Source organism: Octopus sinensis, linkage group LG5, assembly GCF_006345805.1.
Source record: "Octopus sinensis linkage group LG5, ASM634580v1, whole genome shotgun sequence".
Classification (NCBI taxonomy): Eukaryota; Metazoa; Mollusca; class Cephalopoda; order Octopoda; family Octopodidae; genus Octopus; species Octopus sinensis.
This window is the reverse complement of record NC_043001.1, coordinates 73,250,075-73,277,179: the sequence shown is the minus strand read 5'-3', so window position 1 is coordinate 73,277,179 and position 27,105 is coordinate 73,250,075. Positions and strand designations below refer to the sequence as shown.

Genomic DNA, 27,105 nt, shown 5'->3' with positions numbered 1-27,105 from the left:
AACCTGGAACTATGTGGATGGGAAGTAAACTTCTTGACCCCAAGCCATGCATGTGCCTATCCAACGTGCTGATGATTCTATCAATGTGCAGTCTAGTGCTGGTATTTCAAGAAATATTTTGAAAGGCAGGAATTAAAAATAGAACATGTAAAAAAATAAAACTTGTTTTGCATACCATAGAATACTTAGGCAGTAGATACTGCTGTGTTCCCTTCCAGCTTTATAATTATAGAGGAACAGCAAACCACATTAAAGACATTAGATATTTGGATCTGTATATTTTATTAAGTCTTTGGTTCTCTTTCCATTTCATTTTATAAACAACCAGTTTGAATTCTGAGTAATTGTTTTGTGGTAACTAAACTCCAAATCTCTTGACATTACAATGAAAATATTTAAACAATTTGTCTAAAAATACATTTGGGAAATAACACTGGAACTCCTGCCACCAAAGGGAATTGTGCTTCAGTTTTCATTTCATTAATATTTGAATTCCTCCCAAATTAAATTCTCCAGTTTTGAAGTTTCTTCACTGTTCAGGTGCTTTTATATTTCAGAAGTTGATAAGGTGGTGAGCTGGCAGAATCATTAGTATGCCAGGTGAAATGCTAAGCGGTATTTCGTCTGTTTGCATATTCTGAGTTCAAAATCTACTGAGGTTGACTTTGTCTTTCATCCTTTCAGGGTCGATAAAATAAGTATTAGTTGAGTACTGGGGCTCATGTAATCGACTTACCCTCCCATGAAATTGATGGCATTGTGCTAAAATTTGAAACCAGTATTTCAGTAGTTAATTAAAGATGTCAATTAATATTTACCACACATGTTAAATTTTTTATACATCTGTTAATTTTTTACATTTGTTAATTATAATAAGGCTCAGTCATGGTCATGTGGTTAAACAGTTTACTTTCCAACCATGTAGTTTCAACACCCATGGCAAGTGTCTTCTATTATAGCCCTGGGCAGACCAAAGTGAGTGATTTGAATGAAGGAAATTGAAAGAAGCCACCATACATGTATATGTGTATGTTTTTGTGCCTCCTTGTCTTGACATTATGTGATAGATGTAAATGAGTGTCACTGTCATACAGGTGGTGAAATTCATTTCCAATCTTTGATAAAAACATATTCAATTATGGGGAAATAGCACCATATGCAGAAATAGGTGAAGGTTGGTGACAGGAAGGGCATCTGACTCTAGAAAGTCTGCTTCGACAAATTCCATCTGATCCATGCAAATATGGAAAGTGGACATTAAAACAATGGTGATGTAAATGATATTAGTAATAATTTTGTTAATTATTATATAGCTACTAAGTTATTAATTATTATAGGCCTGTTAATCATTATATGTCTGTTAATCTTTATATAGCTACAAATTTTTACATGTCTGCCTATTTTATTCTTATGAGATAATTATGAATTCTATTTCCCACTCTTCCTACTGCTATTCCTTTTATGTAACAATTCTGCTGTGTTCTGTCCTGGCCTAATTTAGTTATTTTCTTGAACCAAAGCACCCTCCTCTCTGCCTCCACTATCAAAAAATAAGAGGGTGGTTGTGGCTAGTTTTGTTGCTATGCAGCATAAAAATCTTTGAAGTGAGTTGGGAAAGAGAAGAAAGAGAGCTCCATAAAAAATAGCAGTTTGTGAAATAAAAGGGTTTGAGGTAAAGGGAGAGGAACAGAATGTTGATTTGAATAAAATGTGGGGTATGAGGGGTGGGTTAAAGATCATTAAAAAAATTGCTTTGAAGAACTGAAAAGACAAAAATTCTCTCTCAGTTTGATTTCCAGTATTTGTCACATAAATCCAATGATCTACATGGCATTTTTATGTATTTAGATCGTAATTATTGCAATAAGTTTCATAGGGGTAGGCATGACACTGTGTGTGGGTATTCAGATTCAGTCCTTCTGTGGGGCATCTTGAACAAGAAGCTGGCCAGTGCTTTGCTTTGTGAGTGGATTTGGTCAATGGAAACTGAGAGAAGCTTGTCATGTGTACAGGCTGTATATGTGTGGGGACTGTATGCATGTGTTCGGAGTTTATATATGCATGTATGTGGAGGTGTGTGGGGGTGTATATGTGTAGGTGGTTGTGTGTGTGGGTGTGTTTGTGGATGTCTGTGTGTATATTTAAATGATGACATTTTGCAGGTCCACTTGTCACCATCTGAACAAAATAGTGGTATGTTGTTTACATTCCTTGTTGACATTATAACTGGCCACTGGTCCAATCCATACCAGCATGGAACATGGGTATCTAATTGTTGCTGCTGTTGATAATATACATGTACAAGGAATCAGAAGTAGTCCTGTAAGAGTCGTTAATGTAATAAATGTATGTGTGTGTATATATTTATACACACACACACACACACACACACACACACACACATGCATGTAATCTGAAAAAGTTAGGATTTTCACAAACAGAAATCAACTAGTTAACATGCACATTACAAATACAATCTATAAGTGGAACAGAAAGAACATGCAAGACTTTTCTTAAATTCACCATGTGACATTGTTTTTGTTATTTACGTCCCCTTGATGGAGCTTTGTATCTTTGTTAGAAATCAACTTCTCCCTTACAGGAAGATTTCAAATAATTAAAAACATAAGCAAAAATACATATGCTCATATACATGATGATTGCCTCTGCTTGAAGATGATAGCTGTCTCAATTAAACTACACCATTCCAATAATATTAAGTACCAGTGAAACACTGAAGTTGATGTAATCAACTAGTCCCTTTCCCCAAAATTTCAGGCCTTGTGCCTATAGTAGAAATTATTATTATTATTATTATTGTTGTTAAGGTGGTGAGCTGGTAGAATCATTAGTGTGCTGGACAAAATGCTTAGTGGTATTTTGCTCATCGCTATGTTCTGAGTTCAGATTTCTCTGAGGTTGACTTTGCCTTTCATTCTTGTGGGGTCAGTAAAATAAGTACCAGTTGAACACTGGGGTCAATGTACTCAACTCATCCCCTCCCCCAAAATTGCAGCCCTTGTGGCAAAACTTGAAACCATTATTATTATTATTATTATTATTGTTATTATTACTATTGTAAATTTCAGTTTTGTGAATCTATGCGGAAGCCATTATTGTGTGTTGTTGTGGCATTGGCTTCATTCAGTGAAGGATACAACGAAACAACTAATTTTATGAAGTTTGCATACTCTGTACTGAGTACTGGGAAGTATTTATTGGATCCAGAACTGAGAGCACGTCAGGTGTGTAGCCATTATTACTGTGGAGAACATCACTCCTGTTATTATTCTCGTCACTACTGTTATCCTCATTGTCATCTCTACCATCATAATCATCATTGTCATCAGCATTGTTAACTTCATTGAATTTCTTATTGTTGTTTAGCGCGGACGTTAAACGATGATGATGATGATGATGATTATTGTCATCATTACAATATTACCATCACTGTCATCATCATTGTCATCAACACAATCATAGTTGTTATCTTTGTCTTTTTTCCACTTTGTCATGATCATTGTCATCACCACTATTGTTGTCATCATTGTTATCATCGTCATCATAGTCGTCATTGACATCATAATCATCTTTGTGATCATCATTCTCTTGTTTCTCTTCACTGTCTTCACCATAGTTACTATTACTGTTGTCATCCTTGCCCTCATAATCATTGTCATTATCCTCCTCTTTCCCATCGTCATCACCATCACTATCATCTTTATCATCATAATCGCTATTGTTGTCACTGTCATTCTATTCATCATCACTATTATCATTGTCATCATCAACATTTTCATCATTGGTGTCAACACAGTCATGTATGCATAAACAATTAACTGTGTACTTAATCTGTTTGGCTCTGTCCTAAGATGTAGTTTATGTTATTGTTTTTTTCTTGTTCTCAGGTGGTTCACGTTGCAAGAAGTGCTGACATTCAGTTCTGTAAATCATTCTGGTCTCTCCTTGAGACTGATATTTCTTCAGTAAGTATTTCACATTTTCATTGACTTCAAGGGCAAAACAGGTGTTTTGGGGTTTGTTTTTGTTGTGCGCTTGTTTTATTGTTTTATTTTTAGCATTACAAGTGTGTGTATATATATATATATAGATATGTGTGTGTTGTGCGTGTAAGTGTATATATGAGTGTGTGTGTATGTGTGTGTATGTTAGATGGACAGGAAAAGCACTTCAAAAGCTTTGAGATCAACCCTGACACCTGGGAAACTCAAGCACTATACTGCCCTGCCTCTAACAACTAAGCCACACACCTTTATGTACCTAAAGCAATTGCCTGAAACATGGTACTTGTTATCAGTCATACTGGTTTGCATGTGACTGCTATAAATCTGTGTTTCATTGAGTGTGTGAATATTGTATTTTTGCAAGGCGGCGAACTGGCAGAAATGTTAGCATGCTGGGCAAAATGCTTAGCAGTATTCCGTCTGTCTTTACGTACAGAGTTCAAATTCCGCTGAGGTCAGCTTTGCCTTTCATCCTTTCGGGGTCAATAAAGTAAGTACCAGTTGCGTACTGGGGTCAAGCTAATTGACTGGCCCCCTCCCCCAAAATTTCGGGCCTTGTGTCGAGAGTAGAAAAGAATATTGTATTTTTGCCATACAAATCAACATAGTGTGTAGTGTAAACATGTAGAGTAAACATTCAAACAACATCACTGTCTTTCTAAAGCCTGCTGCATTTCATTTGGAAATTTTGGTTCTCCAAAATTGTCTTGGTGTATAAGTCTATCTACCATTTTTTGGTTGTAAATTTTGTTCTGAAGAATTTAACTTGTGTGTTGGAAAATATGGTAGTTGGAAGAATGTCTCTGGTTACTTGCAGGAACATTTTGATGACATTGCAGAAGATTCTTAGGCAGTGCAATTTACTGGGAGCATCTAGATATTGGGGACCCTAGACTGAAGACTTAGAAAACATGGCTCTTCAGAGCAAATGCTTATTATACCCATGTCTTAAGTTGGCACTGGTTACATATATGACATAATTCACATGTAACTTTATGTATACATGTGAAGGTGCAGGCATGGCTTTGTGGTTAAGAAACTTGCTTCCCAACCCAACCATGTGGTCTCAAATTTAGTCCAACTGCATAAAAACCTCGGGCAAATGTTTTCTACTATAATTCTGAGTTAACCAAAGTCTTGTGAATGGATTTTGTAGATGGAAACTGAAAACAACAATTGCGTGTGTGTGTATGTGTATATACACACGTGTGTGTTTGTATGTACTTTTTTTGCCGTGTCTCAACATCATGTGAGCGTTGGCGACAGGAAGGGCATCTGGCTATAGAAGATCAGTCTCAACAAACCCCATCTGACCCATACAAGCATGGAAAAGTGAATTTTTTAAATGATGATGGTGACGATGTCCTCATCATAGGTGTGCAGTAATAGATATGTGTATATAATTAATAAGTATATATATATATATATATATATGTAAATAAACTTTTAAAAAAATATATAATTATAAAATATAATTATAATTAAGGGCCACTGGATATGACTAGCAGCCTGCACTAGAAGTAGATGTCGAATACCTACAATGCAGTCTAAGATTTGCTCTCTGTATTTATTTTATAAATATCCTTATTTTATTTATATATATATAGGCGCAGGAGTGGCTGTATGGTAAGTAGCTTGCTTACCAACCACATGGTTCTGGGTTCAGTCCCACTGCGTGGCATCTTGGGCAAGTGTCTTCTACTATAGCCTCGGGCCAACCAAAGCCTTGTGAGTGGATTTGATAGACAGAAACTGAAAGAAGCCCGTCGTATATATGTATGTATATATATATATGCGTGTGTGTGTTTGTGTGTCTGTGTTTGTCCCCCTAGCATTGCTTGACAACCAATGCTGGTGTGTTTACATCCCCGTCACTTAACGGTTCGGCAAAAGAAACCGATAGAATAAGTACTGGGCTTACAAAGAATAAGTCCCGGGGTCGAGTTGCTCGACTAAAGGCGGTGCTCCAGCATGGCCGCAGTCAAATGACTGAAACGAGTAAAAGAGTATATATATATATATATATATATGGTGTTGAGATCTTTTCCTCAATGGGTAACAATGTACACTTGCTTCTCTCAGTCATGGTTGTGTTGTTGGTGACTAAACTGGTTCCCTTCTTGGTTCAGCTTGCTGGATCTTGGAGGAGGGTGTCATAACTAAAAACAAGATATGTGCAAACAAGGATACAGGACCACTGTCCTTGTCCCTCACCACACCAAACTATGACCTCCAACAGTGGATCAAGCAGAGGAAACTAGATCTCTGAACTCAACGATTGATCCTAGTGGAAAAGGGAGATGCCAGATGGACTGGCTAGAAAGACACAACTCTAATGATATTGAAGCTAGTGGCATTCCATTGCAACCCATCTGGACCTCGCATGTCACTCCAGGTAGTACCATGGCTGAAGGATTATGGACCCCCTTGGCAAGGAGATCTCCACTCTAAATAAACACCATTGGCTAGTTTGTTTTTGATTCAACTACTACCCCCTGCTTTTTTTTTTTTACAAAAGTCCAATGGCGATGGGATAAGGATAGTGAGAGCAGGTTTTGGTGAAACCAGAAGCTCCTAGTCCAGGCCTGCATGTTGGCAGCAGATGCAAGATGGTTGCCTTCCTGGGACCTGGTAACAACCCAGTAACTCCGTCCCACATCTGTGACTGGGCAGGCCTATTTGGGAACATCGCTGCTCACTCTGAATGGGGAAGGCCTCATATATATATATATATATATATATATATATATATATATATATATATTATATATATATATATATATATATAAACAGTATTATTACTGAGAGGTAATATTTATGGCCCTCTTAAACATTGATGTTCTATAAGAACAAACTATACTGTGGTAGATATCACAATAGAAATTCATATTGGCTTTTGGTGCACTGTTGTTTATATTACTAGTGATATAAATAAGAGTGCATTTTGCACCAAAAGCCAATATTAGATTTTCTCTCATGGTATCTACCACAGTATAGTATGTTCCAACAGAACATCCATATTTAAGTGGGCATAAATTGATGCATATGTATGAGTGTAGATGTAAACATAAATAAAGGATGTGTGTGTGTTTGTGTGTATGCAGTGACAATTATATTAATGTGTATGCTTAAATAATATTATGTGTCAGTAAATAAAATGTAATTTATTTTTATATTTTTAACTCTAAAATGTTTTGAAGATTTTATTTGACTTCTGTTTCATGACATAACTAGTTGTGTATGCAACCCAACTTTTTGTCTGATGTCACTTTGTCCACGTTTTTTGTCTGATGTCTTTTTTTTGTCCAATGACTTTTTGTCCAATTTTAAATAAACACTTTAGAAAACAAGGTGAACATCAAAATCAAATAATCATTGAGAATTTTATTGATAGGATTCAAGTAAAATACTATGGCAAAATGTATTTAAAAAAAGCCATTTTAAAAAAGTAATAAGATATAACTAATGATTTATTATGATCACTTAAAATTGATGCAAATTATATGCCACACACTTCAAAGAATCAATTTTTCTTGTTGGCCTATATTCAATGAGCAATCTTTTGAGGCATTCGGTTATTCTTCGATATTGTGTACATGAATTTAATGGATCTCCTTGAAGAATATGAGTCATCTTACCTTGAACAAACCTTTCCTCTTCCTTCAGAGTTTTGATTAATTTCCATATGTTCAAATGTGCTCCACCTGCTGAAAGCTTTATTGTGAAATGAAACCCATCCACAGCATTATTTATTCTGGGAAGATCTTGAAAGATATGCTGATTAACATTACATACAATTATCAGGAATGTAGGTGGTTCTCTCTTTTGTCTAGCGCCACATTCTCTCACAACACCTATGTAAGTCAAGTTGAGTAAGTGACGAATTCAGTAGGTATTTCTTCATCATCTACTAATTCTTCATAGGCCTCTTCGACATCTTCAATGGTTAGTAAGGCTAATGCTGAAAAACATTGAATTTTAAGACAGAATTCAGAGTCTTTATGGTATTGTTTTTTTTGAGGCCTAAATCTGTAATCTTTCAAAATACTAATTGGCTTAAATGAAACAAACATGTAGATGAGTTGGGGAATGATAAATTAAATGCCTTATGAACTGCAACTTCGAAATCTGCCATGAGTTCAAGTGGATATGCATTAGGTTGCATAATTTTCAATTACTCGAAAAATAATTTGTATGTCTGCTTTGTTTTATTCGGCAGTAATGCAAAGATCCGTGGAAAACAGCTACATGTTCCATCACATACCCAATGATGATATGATGCTATATCCTGAAGAGCACTTTCTGATGTGCTGTTGATCCTCGATATCTGAATCATATCTCAGAAACTGTTCGCCATTATCAAATTTACCATATTCTTCAGGTATTTCAAAATCAGTTCTAGCCCCTGTATTAGCAGGAAATCCAGAATTTTTTTGTTTGACACCTTTGAATAGTCCTTGAAAGTACAGGGCAAATGAGGATGTTGAGAGCAAGTATTTTCTGTTAGCTGCATAAACATAGCTGCTTTTATGCAATGTAAACGTGCTGCTATGTTTTCCATCGCTTCATGCTTTATTTCTGCAGCTGCTTTTCTAGCACTTAATGAATTTACATCAGCTAGATGAAGGTGCTCACTAGAAAAATAAATAATTTTCGACTCATTGTTTTTTTGTTACTGTGTGAATTTACACTGAACACATCCTTCTTTTCTCACATCTCCAGTATTCTTTTCCTAGTTTTGTATTGCTTAAATGAAAATCGTAGATGTAATTCCTTTCATCAACTACATTTCTTTTGTTTTTGGTCAAAACTATGAACTTTGTCATTTTGGGATAGGTAAATTAAAAATGTGTACACTAAATTTACAGCACTCTCTATACACAGCACCATACATAAGAAAGGGAAGGAAAAAGAGAAAGTAAAACTGTTAACAGAGAAGGAAAAAGAATGATAATAACAATCCTATAACGAGGCTCGTTATAGTTCTGTGAATATATCATTAGAGATATTTCCCCTTGTTTTCTAAAGAGTTTATTTAAAATTGAACAAAAAGTCATTGGACAAAAAAATCATCAGACAAAAAGATGTGGACGAAAAGATGTTTGACGAAGTGATGTCAGACCAAAAGACATGGCACTGGTTGTGTACTGTAACTTGAATTCATTTTACATACCATGCTCACAAGCAAATTATGAATAGTTAAAATGCATTTAATATGTCATACTTTTCAGATAACGAGTTCATTAATGCTATTTAAGAATGTTGTGATGTGAATAGATGAACCAAGTGTCTGTCATTTAATTCTTCATTAAATATTTCTATTAAAAACCTATCATTATATGTTGAAATATCTTTCATTTCATTTTGCTTTAATTTGCATTCTGAAAAGAATTACAAATATATTCATATATTTAGATGACCCAAATTAAAAACGTTTTCATTAAATTAATTCTAACAATGGTTTTCTTTTGAGCAAAATCTATTCCCAAGTCAATAACATATGTGACATTTTTTTTATTCTGTTAATAATTTTATGACATCTGTGAGACAGGGACCCAATCAGATACTATAATGAAAAATGGGGAATTTTTTGCACTGTCTATTGGTGACGGTAGTGAAGTTAGTTATGTAATTCCTATTCTCTGTCAGTTATTAATATTATGCTCTGTACTCAATGCTTTATTCTAAAGCATATGAGTATTGTGCACTAACAATTGGTTATTAGCATCACTATGCCTAAGCTCTTTCTTTCTCTCTCTCACTCTCTGTCTGTCTATCTGTTTGTCTGTCGGCCTGTCTGTCTGTCTGTCTGTCTCTCTATCTCTCTATATATATAGTATCATACTTATGTCATCAAAAATGCTGATAATTTTATTAATGTTAGAAAACTATGCATAAAAACTATGGGAGAAAGCATTGGTATATGTCAGCAGTCAAGTAAATATATGTACAAATGCAAAATTGAAGCATGTGAGCGCATATGGTTATAATCTTTTTGGGTGAATATATTATTGCCTACATAATATATACCTAGTGTTAGTACTAACCAAGTGATTAATATATCTGTAATGGAATCTTTACCCTTTGAACAGCAGATCGAGAAATAAACTTTTTGTAACTAAACTTCGGACACTGGTAGAATGTGTCATATAAAACATCTTTTAGTCTTAGTGTTGTTGAGAAAAGTTTATATTTTCAAAGTTATTTCATGTTAAAGTTCTCGTATTTCGGTACTTTCAACCAATCAATGACATGTATTCAGCTGAATAAAATTACTGCCATTGTTTGTCAACATCAACTATCGGCAGTGTATATTTCGTTTGTCACTGTTATTTATGACATTGTTTGTACGTTTGTACTGGTTTTAGCTTTAAGATTTTAGGGTTAGGGTGTTAGGGTTTTAGGATTTGGGTTAGGGTTTTAGGGTTAGGGTTTTAGGGTTTGGGTTAGGGTTTTAGGGTTAGGGTTTTAGAGTGATAGTACTAACCAAGTGATAATTAGCCAAATCCTTAGAACATTGAAAAAGAAAATGTCTTGCTGTATTTGTTCTGTATTCTGAGTTTATATCATGCCTAGGTCAACTTTGCCTTTTATTCTTTGCCTTTTATTCTTTGGTGAGTTCATAGGTGGAACTGTTGAAGAGTCAGACAAGGTTCCTTGCAGTGGTTGTCCTGGCTTGTTGCATTCTGGCAGCAACACCTGTGATGACACTGGGGATAAGTTGAAGTTGTTTTTGCCCAAGTAGGTGACTCACTTCTCTTCTTGCACCAATAATTATCGATGGCATGGAAAGAACACAATAAGACCCTGCTTACTATGTTCTCTTCACTGAGGATCTGGCTGGATTGACAGCTCTTGTTGGTTGACTTCCTACCACATGGTCACAGCAGATGAGGAGGTATCTTGTGAATACATGGACCGACTGGGACTCTTCTCAATGGATCACCTATAAAAGCCCAGGAATATACAAACAGATAGTGAATGCAGAAATATGCTAGAATGTTGCATGCCCCACTTTGCCTGACCTAACCTGCATAGAGAGGGGAATCCTGTATGCACAGGTCACTGTTAGTCAAAAAAATCTTACCCATCCTATACATATGCCATTATGGAGACCCCACCTAATTTTATATTGTGAGATATTGTACAGTTACAACAACTACAGTTACTAACTATAAATTCCTCTTTTAATATGACATCAGATAATCATAGAAGCAAAATGCATTTTGTTAGTCCCATTGTTTTTAATAACATAGTTCTATAAATTATACTTTTATTGTCTTAACTTACCAAACTGGTTTTATGTGTACCAAACTGGTTTTGTGTGTATTCTAGACAATCTAGAAATTCATTATCCCCCAAAATTATGATAATAAATGACAATTTTGCCAAAAAAAGCTTTTGTTTTTTGTAAAATTCTTGCTGGTTGAAAATAGTTAATTATAAGATTTAATTAGTGTTACTTGTTATATGATGGATAACTTCGAAAGTATACTTTTGCCACTGTGAGTAATATTGGGAATTATAACATAAACACAATAAGCATAATTTCACTTTAATTACATTTTATGCGCTTATACAAAATGATGAAATGAATACTCATTTTCAAAAAACACACAAAAAAAAATTACCTTAAAAAAAAAATTCAATGAAATAAATTCTCATTCTCATTCATATTCATCCCATTACTATTGTATCATTTATCCTCATACTTCCTCCTACCATCATGCCTAGCATGTGCATTCATTCTGCATCCCTTATGCTTACTCTCTCTATATCTCTTATATTTTCTCTCCCACTCTTTTTATATGATGTAAAGTGTGACTGAAGAAATCAAACAAACAACACTTATATTGGCTATTATATATAAAGATAACAAATTTTTCATAGAAATCTTTTTGCTCTGATGTTCTTGGAGAAAATAAGTCCAACATTTCAGAGTAGAGTAATTCATGTTTTTTTTTTAAATGTCCTTTGATTTGATTTTATTTGTTTATTTTTGGGATAAGATTGGTGTCTAGTTGAATTATTTTTCTACAAGACATTTTCCTATTTTAATGTTCTGGGGAAGCTCTCTGGAGCTCATTTTTTTCTACAGAACTGATTAGATGTTATTTTTATACTTCTTGGAAATTGATAATTTCGTATGTAACCAAAGCTTTATATTTCGTAACTTCACATGAGGGTGGGTAGCAGAAGACTATCTTCATAGTAGAATGAAGTTAATGGTAGCATATTCAGTTCATGTTAGTGATTACTTTTTAATTTAGTGAGAGCTTTCAATTTTCTTATTTTCTTTCAGTGGTTGGAACTCTGGAATGGGACTTGATCTGTGTTTTTCTTTAAATGAATTTTTGTATTCTGATGTGAGGCACTTGTGTAGCTGTGTGATTAAGAAATTTACTTCCCAACTACATGGTTTAGGGTTCACTGCCAGAGTGCAGGACTTTGGGCTAGTGTTTTCTATTGTAACCCTGGGCTGACAGTCTTGTAAGTGGTTTTGGCACACACAAACATTAAAACAAGCCCATTTTGCGTGTGTGTGAGTATATATATATAAATAGATATATATGTATATGTACACACACACACACACACACACACACACACACACACACACACACACACATATATATATGTATATATATGTATATATATGTATATAGGGAGAGTTTACGAAAAAACAAAAGACGAAGACAGGTGGTGTACAAAACAAACAGGTTTATTAGTATAACGCTCAGGAATAGAAAAAGTCTTTTATGTTTTGAGCCTACGCTCTTCTACAGAAAGGGACACAGAAAAAACAAGGAGAGAAAAAAATGTGTGTAGTGGCTAACGATCTATCATGGCGACTGACTCGGACAGAAGGGTTACACACGAGAGGGAATGTAGGGGAGATAACATAGTAAAGATGACCCCCAACGCGAAGGTGCATGTGTGTATAAGAGAGTATGTATGTGCATGTGAAAGAGGGCTGGTGGTCTGGATGTGTGCGTGTATGTATGTGTAGGTGTGAAAATGTGGGGATGGGTGTGTGTGTGTGGTGTGTTGTGATGTGATGTTTATATTGTATGGTGTAGTGTGGTGTGATGTTGGGAGGTGGGGGAGGTAAGAGTTGAGAAAGCTAGGGTGGGGTGTGGGTTCGACTGAGGGTGGGGGTAGAGTTGGGGTTTGTGGGTAGGGGTAGAGGTGGGGTGTATGTATGTATATATATATACATACATGTTTATACACACACACACACACATGATAGATTGCTAGCCTCTAAATTTTTGTATCTTCTCTTGTTTATTTCTGTGTTCCTTTTTGTTGAAGAGCACAGGCTCGAAACGTAAAGCACTTTCTCACTTCTCGAGCGTTAAACTAATACATCTGTTTGTTATTTACACACCCGTCTTCGTCTTTTCTGTTTTTGTAAATTCTCACTATATATATATATATATATATATGTGTGTGTATGTATGTATGCTGGATCATATTTATTTCTGTAATAATGTACAAAGTAAATTGTGTTATGATATGAGACTGAAAACTCAGCAACTTGCAGCTGTTTACACTGCAGAGAAACAAATGTAATTTATAATTAAAGCCTGTTTATTACATGTGGTATAAATTTTTATATAAATTCTACAAATTAACAGAAATAACCCTGCTATATGATGGCATATGGTAGCTGATAACCTTATGAAGCTTTTAAATGCATTTTATGAAGTTGTTACCCATATAATGTATATATATATATGTGTGTGTATTTGTACATATATATATATATGTTTGTGTGTGTAAACATCTCTTTTCTGTTGTTAATACAAACTGTTTGTCTGTGACATATTTCCTCTAATGTCAGACTTTCAGATGTTTGAGACTTAATCTTTCTTTCATATATGTTCATGTTCACTTTACAATGCTCCCATTCCCATATACTGCTGAGAAAATCTATTTAAAACTGTGTTTTAATTTTAGTGGAATGTTCCTCCTCTGTCATGTGATGGCTTGATAATTTAATCTAATACATGCACTTTACTACTTTACAGAGATGTAGTTCTTTACTAGCTCCACTATTGCTGCTATTTGAGGGTGTGGTCATATTTATATCCCAGCTATCAAAGTGTGGTGAAATTTGCATTCCAACTTTCCTGGTATGGTGACATTTATGCCCTGGCATTTAGCGTGTGGTTTTGTTTAGCATTTGGAGTGTTGCAGTGTTTGCGTTTATACCCCAGTTTTTCAGGGTATTGCAGTTTTTTTTGTTTATACTCCAGTTTTCAGAATATTGGGGTTTTCTGGCATTGCAGTGTTTGTGTTTATATCCCCGTTTTCAGGGTGTTGCAGTATTTATATTTATACCCCAGTTTTCAGGGTATTGTGGGCTTGTGTTTATACCCCAGCTTTCAGGGCATTGCAGTGTTTGTGTTTATACTCCAGTTTTCAGGATATTGGGGTTTTGTGTTAATACTCTAACTTTTCTGGCATTGCAGTGTTTATACCCCAGTTTTCAGGGTGTTGCAGTGTTTATATTTATACCCCAGGTTTCAGGTTATTGTGGGCTTGTGTTTATATCCCAGCTTTCAGGGCATTGCAGTGTTTGTGTTTATGCCCCAGTTTTCAGGGTGTTGCAGTTTTTGTGTTTACACCTCAGTTTTCGGGGTACTGCAGTGTTTATATTTATACCCCAGTTTTAAGGGTATTGCAGTATTTATGTCTATACTTCAGTTTTCAAAATATTGGGGATTTGTGTTAATACCCTGACTCTTCTGGCATTGCAGTGTTTGTGTTTATACCCCAGTTTTTGGGGTGTTGCAGTGTTTATATTTATACCCTAGTTTTCAGGGTATTGTGGGCTTGTGTTTATACCCCAGCTTTCAGGGCATTGCAGTGTTTGTGCTTATACCCCAGTTTTCAAGGTATTGCAGTGTTTATGTTTAAACCCCAGTTTTCAAGAGGGTGTTGGGGGTTTGTGTTTATATCCTAGCTTTTCTAGTGTTGCAGTGTTTGCATTTATATCTCAACTTTCCTGGTATTGCAGTGTTTGTGTTTATACTCTAGTTTTCAGAGTATTGTAGTGCTGGCATTTATACCCCAGTTTTCAGGATATTGCAATGTTTGTGTTCATGTTTCACCTTTCAGGATATTGCAGTCTTTGTGTTTATACTCCAACTTTCCTGGTATTGCAGTGTTTGAATTTATGCTCTAGTTTCAGAATGACACAGTATTTATATTGATTCAGTGTATTGGGGTGTGTATACTTTAGATAGACTGATAAACAAATTTGTACATGAGAACTAAATATTAAGACTATAGTTAAAATTTCTCTGTAATTCAGTTTATGCTTGATGACTTCTTTGTTAAAATTAACCAAGAAATATCAGTAGAAATACAGCAAGGAAAAAAAAGCTGTTGACTATTTTCTTTATATAAATCTGTTATTATTATGGTGGCAGCTGGCAGAATTGTTACTGTGCTGGAAAAAATGCTTAGCAACATTTCTTCCGGCTCTTTATATTCTAAATTTAGGCACTACTGATGTTGACTTTGCTTTCCATGATTTCAGAGCTGATGAAATAAGTGTCCATTGAGTACTGGGGTTAATATTATTGACTAATACCTTCTCCCCAAATTTCAGGCCTTGTGCCTATAGTAGAAAGGATTATTATTATTTAGGATGCAAGTTGGCAGAATTGTTACCACACTGGACAAAATGCTTGGCCATATTTCTTCCAGCTCTTTGCATTCCGAGGTTCAAATGCTACTGAAGTTAGCTTTTGTCTTTCATCTGTCCAGGGTTGATAAAATAACATACTGTGTTCAATGTAATCAATTCCGACCCCACTTCAAAATTTCTGACCTAGTGCCAAAATTTGAAACCAATATTATAATTAAAGACAGTGAGCTGGTAGAATCATTAGCATGCTGGGCAAATCACTTAGTGGCATTTCGTCCAACTTCACATTCTGAGTTCAAGTTCCACCAAGGTTGACTTTGCCTTTCATCCTTTTGGGGTCAGTAAAATAGTTGAACACTTGGGGCAATGTAATTGACCTATGCTCTCCTCCAAACTTGCTGGCTTGTGCCAAAATTTGAATATCATAATTATTTGAATCTTCAACAATTGCCTTTTGTCCTTTTGTGGTTGATAAACTCAATACAATAAGGTATGAGTCCAATATTGAGGATGACATAATCCTCTAATCTGCTCCCACCAAATATCAGGCTTTATGCATATTTGTGAAATAATTATTGCTATTTTTATTAAAAGGTGGCCAGCTGGCAGAATCATTAGCACGTAGGGCAGAATGTTTAGCAGAATTTCATTTGACCTTATGTTCTGAATTCTAATTCCACTGAGATCACCTTTGCCTTTCATCCTTTCGGGGTGAATAAAATAGGTACCAGTTGAGACTGGGGTTAATGTAATTGATTTACTCCTCTCTACTGAAATTGCTGGGTTTGTGCCAAAATTTGAAACCATTATTATTAAAGGTAGTGAGGTGATAGAATTGTTAGTGTCAGACTAAATACTTAGTGACATTTCTTGAGGCTCCATATGTTCTAAGTTCAAATTCTACTGAGGTCAATTTTGTCTTTTATCCTTTCAAGTTCGATATTCTCAAGAATATTGGGATTCCTATAGAATATTAGATGGTACTTTTCTGTAGGTTGACAATGCGACTCTCAATTCCAAGATAGTTCAGTGTTTTAGGTAGTATTTTGGATGTGTCAAGTGCACCTATTACCACAAGAATGATTGTTGTTTTAGTCTTCCACAGTCTCTTCAGTTCTCTGGTTAGATCCTGCTATTTCTCAATTTTTTCAATTCCATTGGTATTGAAGTCTCATAAGATCCTGTAATTCTCATTCTCTGTCATAGCCTCTGGTTTGTGATCATACTACTTTCCTGTTATTTTGAAGCCAGACACTTAGCTATCATTCCAATGCTCTCTTTTATCTAAACAGCCATGTCTGCACTTATACTCTTTTTGTGCTAGCTTACTGCACTCACTCAAAGATGATATATACATCTTTCCTACACAGTTTTATCAATCTTTGCCTTAATCAGATTTGTCCTAATGGCTTGCTCCTGGGTGTATATAATTAGTGTGTTGGTCTCTTGTTTCAGATTTCTATCTGTTAGCCATAGTTTTAATTCCAAAATTCTCAATTTATTGTATGAATTGGCTGCATAATTCTTTCTTTCCATCTGCTTGCTATGTTATTCTTCCTTCTGTTCTAAAATTCTCCTACTGTTTCAGTAACTATTTCAGTATCTGTAGCTGCCATTCTTTCTTTACTCCACGCAACATAATTTTTCAACCCCACTATTGTAGTACTAACAGTGTCTTCTGCATTTATTAATCCTCTTCATCCTTCCTTCTTTCTTGGTAGGTAGAGTCTGTCAGTATTACTGCCAAAATTTGTTAGCCTCAAAAATGAATTGCTGATTTTTAGCTGTCCCTTTCTTTTATCATTCTGTAGTAGGAGGGGCAGTGAGTTAGCAGAAATGTTAGTGCGTCAGGCAAAATATGATGCAGTATTTGTTCTGCTTTCTTACATTCTGAGTTCAAATCTCACCAAGGTCAACTTTGGTTTTCATCCTTTTGGGGTTGATAAAATAAAGTATCAGTTACACTGGAGTTGATGGTATCAACTCACCTCCTCCTTTCAAAATTGCTGTCCTAGTGCCAAGGTCAGAAGCAATTACAAAAAGCAGGGAGCTAGCAGAATTATTAGTGTTGGACAAAATTTTGAGGGGTATTTCTTTCAACTCTTTACAGTCTGAGTTCAATTTCTGCCAGGGTCAACTTCGTTTTTCCAGGGTTGATAAAATGAAATATTAGTCAAAATATTAAGTTGATGGTATCTCCTCCCCTTAAAATTGCTGGCCTTGTATCTAAGTTAGAAATCCTTCCCAAGTAAGTTGAGTGTCTTGGTCAGGTTAATAAATAGTTTGACTCTCTCTCCTTTTCCGTTTCCCTACTCCAGATAGTGACCTCCTTACCTAATATTGTCTGTGAAAGAAAGGTAGATTGCTTTGTGTTTATGAGAAATATGTTTGCTATCATCATTATATGTTAGGTGCCTGAGCACTGTACACAATAAATTTACATTATTATTTTGTATTTTGATATAATTGCTATGTGGTCACATGACTTGATGGAAATAACAGCCAAATTCTCTCAACTCACACCCTATCATCTTAAAAGAGAAGGACACATTGTATAGTGTAGTCATTAAAAGTTAGATGGGATAAGCTTGGTCGGAATGACTTGATTTGGAGTAAAAAGATTTTTTTTTCTTTGATTTTGGGATGTTGAGTCTCACAGAAGTGATGACAAGTGATTGAGGCCTTTGGCAATTTATTGTATTCGAGAAGACATGTCAAGCCAAGTGAAATCATAGTCGTGGTTGGTGCTGGTGACACGTTACAAGGCAGCTTCTACACTCTTGGAGTAGTTGGCATTATGAATGGTATCCAGCTGTAGAAGCCAAGCCAAATCAGACTGGATCCTGATACAGCCCTTTGATTTACCAGTCCCAATCAAGCTGTCTAAACCATGCCAGCATGAAAAATGGATGCTAAATGATGATGGTGATGATGATAATGATGAAGTATTTTAAAATAAATGAAATATTTTTGTTTAATGCTTTACTGTTTGTGTGCATGAAAATGTCTTTGTACATGACACCACTCAACCACATATCCATGCAGCCATATACCCACACAGCCATGTGTTTATGTCCTACTGTTTAATCACACAGCTTCATCTGAATTACAAAATTAAGGCAGGCATAAAAAGATATTTCTGACTAAGACACTACTTATAGAATCACATGCCATTATAAGAAGTGAAGATCTTGTCTAAAGATCTTTTATTGTTGCTGTCAGTGGTTTAGAACAGCTGTTCTCAAACTGTGCACCACAAGGGATGTCTAGATGAACCTTGGATTTAAATAAATATATTTTAAGGCTTAAGAAAAGCTATATTCTTTTCTAATCTTGGCACAAGGCCCAAAACTTTCGGGGAGGGGGGCCAGTCAATTAGATCAACCCCAGTATGCAACTGGTACATAATTCATCAACGCTGAAAGGATGAAAGGCAAAACTGACCTCAGCGGAATTTGAACGCAGAATGTAAAGACAAACGAAATACCACTAAGCATTTCGCCTGGCAAAACCCTTTTGTTACTATATTTCTGTTGAAATACACTGTCTTTATTTCAATTAATTTAAAAAAAAAAAAGAATTTATTAAAATAACTTTGTCATTATTAACCCTTTAGTGTTCAGATTACCCTATCAAATATAATGCTTATTTATTCACATAATTTTGAATTAATCATGCATTAACTTGTAGCTCTGAGATTTTGATATAACTTTTATATACATTCTCTACTGTCAACTGCAGATAGAAAATTTGGGATGGGTATGGCTGGTTTAAATGCTAGTGTTTGGAACATAAATTAACATGGAATTATATTGGAAGGTTTTTTGATTACTTTAAAAGAGGAGGTTTATCATCGAATTGAGGTGTCCCAGGTGGCTTGGTATCACAAGGGTCGAAACATAATTTTGTTTAACTTTCCATATGAAGTTGTAGTATACCAATAATTATTTGATCTCCAGTGTTCCACATTCCAATAAATCAAAAACATTTAGACAACAGTTTATCTGTTTCATAAGCAGACATAGCTGTGTGATTAAGAAGATTGCTTTGCAGCCATGTTGTTTTGTGTTCTGTCACACAGCATGGCACCTTGGGCAAATCACTGCTTCTGTAGCCCAGGCTAACTAATGCCTTACGAGTGAATTTGATTAACAAAACTGTATGGAAGCCTGGTATGTATGTATGTGTGTGTGTGTGTGTGTATGCATACATAGATACATACATAAATACATATATAAGAGAAAGAAGATGGTTGTTTGCACTAGTAATCCATTAATGGCTTACTAGTGCAAATGACCATCTTCCTGTTAATTTTCCTCCATTTCCTTCTTGCATATAATTTAAACTACGGTTTACCCGCTGAATTACCTGCTACCGTATACCTTTTACCAAGGACTCGACCTTCGCAGCTAATCGCCAGGAGCGCCTTTGGATCTAACCATCCTTATATATTGTAAATATAAGTTTCCATTGTGTATTGACAATAGAGAATAGCCTAATATTAGGGCATATCCCTGATGGAAAAAAATGGGCATTAGTATGTGTGGTTTATCCTTCCATTTGAAGTGGTTTACCAGATCTTGGTCCTATTGCAGGCAAACAGCTACTTGGAGTCAGAAGTGAAAGCCTGGGTACCAGGTGGAAATGAAAGCAGATGCACCACCCCTAAAAGTGTGATGTGTTCCCTCATCAAAGGCATTATCTCTCTCTGACATCTCATATACCCCAAGCCACCCACTATAAAAAGGTCAGCACAGAAGCCAGAACCATTCTATATCCCAATCATAGGGTTGAGATAACCTAAAGATGTTAATGAAGATGAATTTAGAAACTATATTTTTAAAATAAACTATGAGGGTCTGATCTGCAGATGTGATAAAACATTAATAAGGAAAATTAAACTGGAACAATACAACATGTATAAAAAGAAAAGCTGTTATCCATATATGCATATATGTATGAGTGTGTGTATGGGTGGATGAATGTGCTTAAATGTTGATATTTCATGTTTGTCACCATTTAAATGAAGCAGTACTGATGTTGACATTCCTTGTTGACATTAAGACTGGTTGCTTTGTGCTTTTAAGGACTTGTGGAATAAAGAAATCTCTCACTTGAAGAGAAACAAATGAGGCTTGGTGTCAGTAAGTGCATCTAGCCATAAAATCTTGCCTCAGCATAAGTTCCTGTCCAAACTCATGCTAGTATGGGAAAATGGATGATTGAATATATAGTTGTTCACAAACTTGAGGTTACATTGGTTTGTACTAGTGAGATTGGTGGTTACTGTCTCAGTCTGGTTTTAATGAAACTAGTGTAACACTAAAACCTTTTCTGTTGTATGACAAACATATCAACATAACATTCCTCTGCATGAATTATAAAAAAAAAGATGCTAAAAATTACATACTAGACTAAGAAAAATTACATAGCTGTGTGTTTGAGAAATTCACTTAGCAACCAAGAGGTTTTGGGTTTAGCCTCACTGCATAACACCTTGGGCATATATATATATATATATATATATATATATATATAGCAATAATAATTCTCTAAATGAGATATAGACAGTGACTGCTCCGTAATTTCGGTTGGCTAATATCCCTTATATATATATATATATATATATATATATATACATATATATATATATTTCTGAGACCCCCTTCAGTCACGACACTGACCATGGGATTACACCTAGTTACTCTCCCAGGCACAAGTCCGGGCAAGGTTGTTTATGGAAGACCAGCAGTCGCCCATGCATACCAGCCTCCCCTCTCCATGCCACCAGTGTTATCCAAGGGAAAGGCAAGGGCCGATACAGCTTGGCACCTGTGATGTTGCAACTCATTTCTACGACTGAGTGAACTGGGGCAACATGAAATAAAGTGTCTTGCTAAGAACACAACACTATACATATACTGTGAAAATAATAAGGGTAGAAAATTTAGAAAAATTTTCATACCAGTGGCTAGCATGTGTGATAAATTTGACAACATATTTTCATATATAATAGTGTGCAAACAATTTAAGTATTTATACACGAATGAGGTGACCTTTGGCAGGTCACCTTACATGCTAGAAAGGGCAGTCAAAGCCCAAACCATGAATAAAAGTGGTGACTTTAAAATATAATGTATAAGTATACAGCATGTGTATTTTCGGTACGTATTTGCTACATAAATGTGCATTAATTTTAGTGACCTCACATGATGAAGTACAGATGACAAATTTATTTGCTCATTAACACAGAAACTCGAGTCTGAGGGTAACTAGAAAACTATATTTTATTTTCATTCCCTTTGAAATTGCTTTTATTCATGGTGGTTTGGGCTTTGACTGCCCTTTCTGGCATGTAAGGTGTCCTGTCAAAGGTTACCTCTTTCGTGTATAAATACTTCAAATATTTGTACACACACACACACACACACACACACACACACACATATAATAGGTATAAGTTTTGTGGTTAAGAAGTTTACTTTGTGACTACAAAATTTTGGGTTCAGTCCCACTGCATGGCACTATAAGCAAATGTCTTCTATATTCTTGAGCCAATCAATGTCTTGTGAAAGAAATTTGGTTGATGGAAACTGTGGAGAAACCTGTTGTGTGTGTGTGTGTGTTTGTCACTCACTGTGTGATAATGTGTTGGTTTGTTTATGTCCCTGTAAATTATCAGTTCAGCAAAAAGCAAACTTATAGAATTAGTACCAAACTTAAAATCAGCATTGGGATCAATTTCACCAACAAAACTCATTAAGGAGGTGCTCCAACAAGACTAAACAAATAAATGAATAAAATTATTATTCTGACTGTATGGTGTTTAAGATTAAACTGTTTTGTAATAAAACATTCAGAGCGACTACTGTTGCCAACACCTGACTTGTCAACAGCCTACAGACTTCGACCTGGTTTATGTAAAGCTTAAACCTTTGTTGCTAAGAGTGTATTATTAGATTTGAAAGCAAATTATGACAAGATTATATCATGACAATGCAAAAAACAGAATCAGTTTCAAGGAATCAGAAATCTGTCAGTTAATGATTTTTTTCTATGAATTGATACATACAACATTTTATTTCTTCTTGTTTTCTTGGCATAGTTGATTCTTCCTAGATAAAAACTTCCTCAGCTATGTCTAGCCGCTTAACAACATCTTGGGAAGAAACCAGACTCTAGCTCTGGATTGATAATGACCCTTCTCCAGTTGATATGGGAATCCCCATCAACTGAAGACCTCTTCCTTGGATCAGAAGCACCATGGATTCAGTGAAAGATGTTCAACTGCTTGAGAAGTTGCTTTGATCACATGGAGCTACAAGATAGGCAGAACTATCTGTGATTGTGGAGAAGCAGACCAGACTATGGAGAAACCCTTGTCTGCTCTCTATTATCCAACCCCTGCTGCACAAATAAATCTTGCAAACTTCAATGAAAATAGAAAGAATGTATAAAGAAATGGAAAAGTGTTATATGAGGGCCAGCTGAAAAGTTCATAGGCTGACCAAGATACCCTCATGGAATGTAACCAAATGAAATTTATTATTCAATATAGCACCCCTTGTGGTCCATACACTTCTGCTTTGGTCCTTTATAAAAAACATCATCAACAGCAGATGTGATGTCATCAACACTGTGATACTGGTTCCCAGCCAAGTGTTTTTTTTTTATGTTGGGCCAAATCACAAGAATAGAGATGGTGGTCAACCAGTTCAAAGCCACAGTCACATGCAGCAGTCATTGAAACCAAGGACTGGTGTGCTGGAGCATAGTCCTGATGAAACAAGACCTCTTTCACCAGTTTTGTTGGATGTTTGGTCTTGATAGCCTTTCCTAACTGCCTCAGCAAGTTAGCATAGTACTCTTTGTTGATGGTGTTGCTTTTGAAGTCTGTAAACACAATGCTTTTTGCATCCCCAAAACTGAGGCCACCCCCTTCTCTGCAGGTGAACAACCTTGGATTCTTTGGAGCAAGAGAGGAGGGGTGTTTCCACTGCATTGTCTCTTTGTATCTGGCTCAAAGTGATGAACCCAACACTCATCCTGGGTTAGAAAATGTTCAAGGAAACTAGCTGGATCTGCCTCAAATAATATCAGATTTTGCCATGATGTGATCAGCCTGGTGTACCTTTTGATCAGGTGTAGATGTGGCAACCACTGAGCAGAAACCTTTGTCATGCCAAGTCCTTTGTGCAGAATATTCTCAACTCTCTCATGGGATATGGTATTTACATTGGTTATTTTATTTATAGTTAGTCACCTGTTATCCATCACCATGTGGTGAACACAAGCAATGTTTTCCTTGGTGGTGTCAGTTGCAGGATGCCCGGCCCTTGGGTGATCTTCAAGACTCTCTCTTCTCTTCTTAAATTCAACTGCCTACTTTTGCACTGTTGATAAAGCTGGAGTGTCATCCCCTAATGTAGTAACTATGTCAGCAGGAACCATGTCAGCATGAATGTCCTGGTGGTTGGTGGTTAAACCCTTTTTCTGCAGGTACTACTTGATAATACCACAATGCCAAATTTTGTTGATTTTCAAGACAAGTCACTACTAGTTATTTCTGAAGCCTGTTTTGAACAGTCAGATGTCAATTTACCTGGAAAAAAACAATGCAGTTATTAATAAGAAGTGTTGAAATTAATGAATGCAAGATTTCACAGCTCTAGCATCACTCTTTCATAATCAGCCAATGAACTTTTTGTCCTACCTTTGTACAACCATCATACTCTGAAGAATTGGAAGATGTCACAGTAAAAACAAACGTAGGATATGTGATAGTGAAATGTCACTCATCATTTGGTTTTTATTTTAATCTTCCTCTCATTGTCCTATCATCTGCCTGGTGGTGTGTCATGATGCAACTAAATGTGGGTGATGGTAGTGGGTGCAGGGCTTTCTCAGAACAATTACCATGGTGATATTTCATAAGAGGGGACAGTAAAATTAGTTTCATGTTATGATCCATGAATGTATTATTGAGTTAGCAGAAAGTTAATGATGCGTTTATTGTCTTTGTTGACTGTGTAATGTTGAGAACACCCAGATGAAAGTTACGTGAAATATACACTCACACATACAAACTTGTGCACACACACACACAGGGATACACACAGGGATATACACCTGTTAAGTTGAAGGTGCTGGCATGGCTGTGGGGTTTAGAAGTTCACTTCCTAACCACATGGTTTTGGGGGTTCAATCCCTCTGTCTGGCACATTGGGCAAGTGTCTTCTACTATAGCCCTGAGCCAACCACAGCTTTTGGGTGGGTTTGGTAGATGAAGATTGAAAGTAGCCGATCATATGGTGTATGTGTGTATGTTTATGAGTGCTTGTATATGTATATGACTGTGTGTCTATGCATCCTTGTCTTGCCATTACTTGACTTGTTAACTGATGATCACCATGATACAAGCTGTGTTGTTCATTTCCAATCTTCCGTGGAAACATATCTGGCCATGGGGGAAATATTACTTTGCTTGGAAACTGGTGAGGGTTAGCAACAGGAAGGGCATCCAGCTGTTGGGAATCTGCCTCAACAAATTTTCTGTGACTTATGCTAACAAGGAACAATAGATGTTAAAACAATGGTAGTGATGATGATAATAATCATGAGGATTGATGATGATGATACCTGAACTTCACCAATGAATCTATCAATTGGTCAGTTTGATTGTTTTCAGATACCTGTGAACATTCGTGTTGGAAATATTACATTTTGCTAAATTTTTATCGTAATTTTTCAACAAAAAAAAAAAAGAAAAATGTTCTATTATTAAAAGACACAAACAAAAGAAAAGAAAGTTTTTTTTCTCTTCAGACAAACTTCATGGCTTAATGCTAAGCCATATCTTCTCCCAGAACTTTTGCTCTCACTATTATTATAAAGACAAGCCAAATATACGTGAATTATAAACTGAATTTTCAACAATTTCAGGGTGTAACTGATTTTGTTAGTTCTTGTAACAAATCTGTTATAAATGTGGTTGCTTCAGCGGGTACTAAAGTTGTGGACATTGGTTCCAAAGTGATGAGTGCCTGTATGTCGGTAAGTTAGTCATTGTTTTTAGCTGGTGTCTGTACCACATTTTTCTCCATCACTCTATGTTTAGATGTCTTTGTATGTAAATGAGTGAATATACACACACACACACACACACATATATATGCATATATGTATATATGTGTGTGTGTGTGCATATGTATATGTGTGGGTGTATGTGTGTGTGTATATATATATATATATGCTCATATACATACATATATATGCACATGTACATGTGTGATGTATAGTCCATATGTTGTCTCATTTTGTACATGGCTGTTGTCAGTAAAACTTAGTTTAGTGCATGGTTTCTCCTCTCACTTGTTTTTGATGTCTAGCACTTTGTTACTTATATATATATATGTCATTTCTTCGGGAAGTATACACTGGAGTGGTTTCAATTTGGTGAAGTGAGGACCCAGGCAGAATCAAATGACTTTGACTGTGAATGCAATTGCATATTACATTTAGACCACAATGGAAAAAGGCTAACCATAAGCCATGAGTAACTAAAGTACCTTTGTCTTGCAGCATATACAATCAGTTAAAGTTTTGTTTGTCTTGCAGTGTTAAATGGGGCAATTCCTCCTATGACTATGGTGTTTCTATTTCAGGAGAAGAATGGTCAGATATCCATGTAAAAGCATCCAATTGCTATAGAGTTCTATTATGTCTATATTTTCTTACATAATTTCTTAATTTTGTTTTTTCAACTACTTCATATTTTGGTGTATTCTCAAATTAGCCATAAATTAGATGTTTCTTATATATGTATATATATATACAGAATATATATATACATAAAAAGAAAACAAAATGGAGAAATATTGATGAACAACAATTGACTTACATCAATTATTATTTATTAATTCAATACAAATAGACTGCATCCCATCTAACAGCTGTTGCTGCTTCTAATTTTGAATTGGTGTTACCATTGATATGCTAAAAGTATTTATCATATTTGGGATATAAAACCGATCTGAAACATGGAGCTTCATGAGAGTGAAGAATAAATAAAAAAACAGAAGAGCCTAGAGAAGAAAAAGGAAAAGTCAAAAAGGTTGTAATCATATCATTGTGTTTGTGTATCTCTTTGGTTAAACATAGGTAATACACTGGTAGTATAATGGATACTTCTATCCCTTATTTTAACCTCTAACTCAGCTAACCTCTTATATATTTATATATATGTATATATCTTTGGGCTAGAATTGAACTTGGCACATTCTTTTATAATTCCTGATGTGGTTCCAGGATAATGCAATCATTGTTTTGTCTGTTAGGGCTACAAAACATTTGCATGTCTTTCTATAATATAATTATGTGTTGTCAACTATTTTTCTATCTTTGTTTTTGTGTTGTAAT

General features: G+C 35.5%; 1 protein-coding gene across 3 annotated transcripts in view; it reads left to right on the top strand.

The window, feature by feature from the left end:
• Positions 1-27,105, top strand: part of LOC115211786 (hormone-sensitive lipase) — a 76,388-nt gene that overhangs the window by 26,298 nt on the left and 22,985 nt on the right. Inside the window, exons 3-5 of one of the 3 annotated variants that reach the window (XM_036502740.1) lie at positions 3,090-3,245; positions 3,909-3,986; positions 14,060-14,164. In XM_036502740.1, coding sequence (XP_036358633.1) covers positions 3,090-3,245; positions 3,909-3,986; positions 14,060-14,164 — 339 coding nt within the window. Of the gene's footprint in view, positions 1-3,089; positions 3,246-3,908; positions 3,987-14,059; positions 14,165-25,629; positions 25,741-27,105 lie in introns of all 3 variants that reach the window. The other 2 variants (XM_029780470.2, XM_029780472.2) reach the window with 2 other exon arrangements.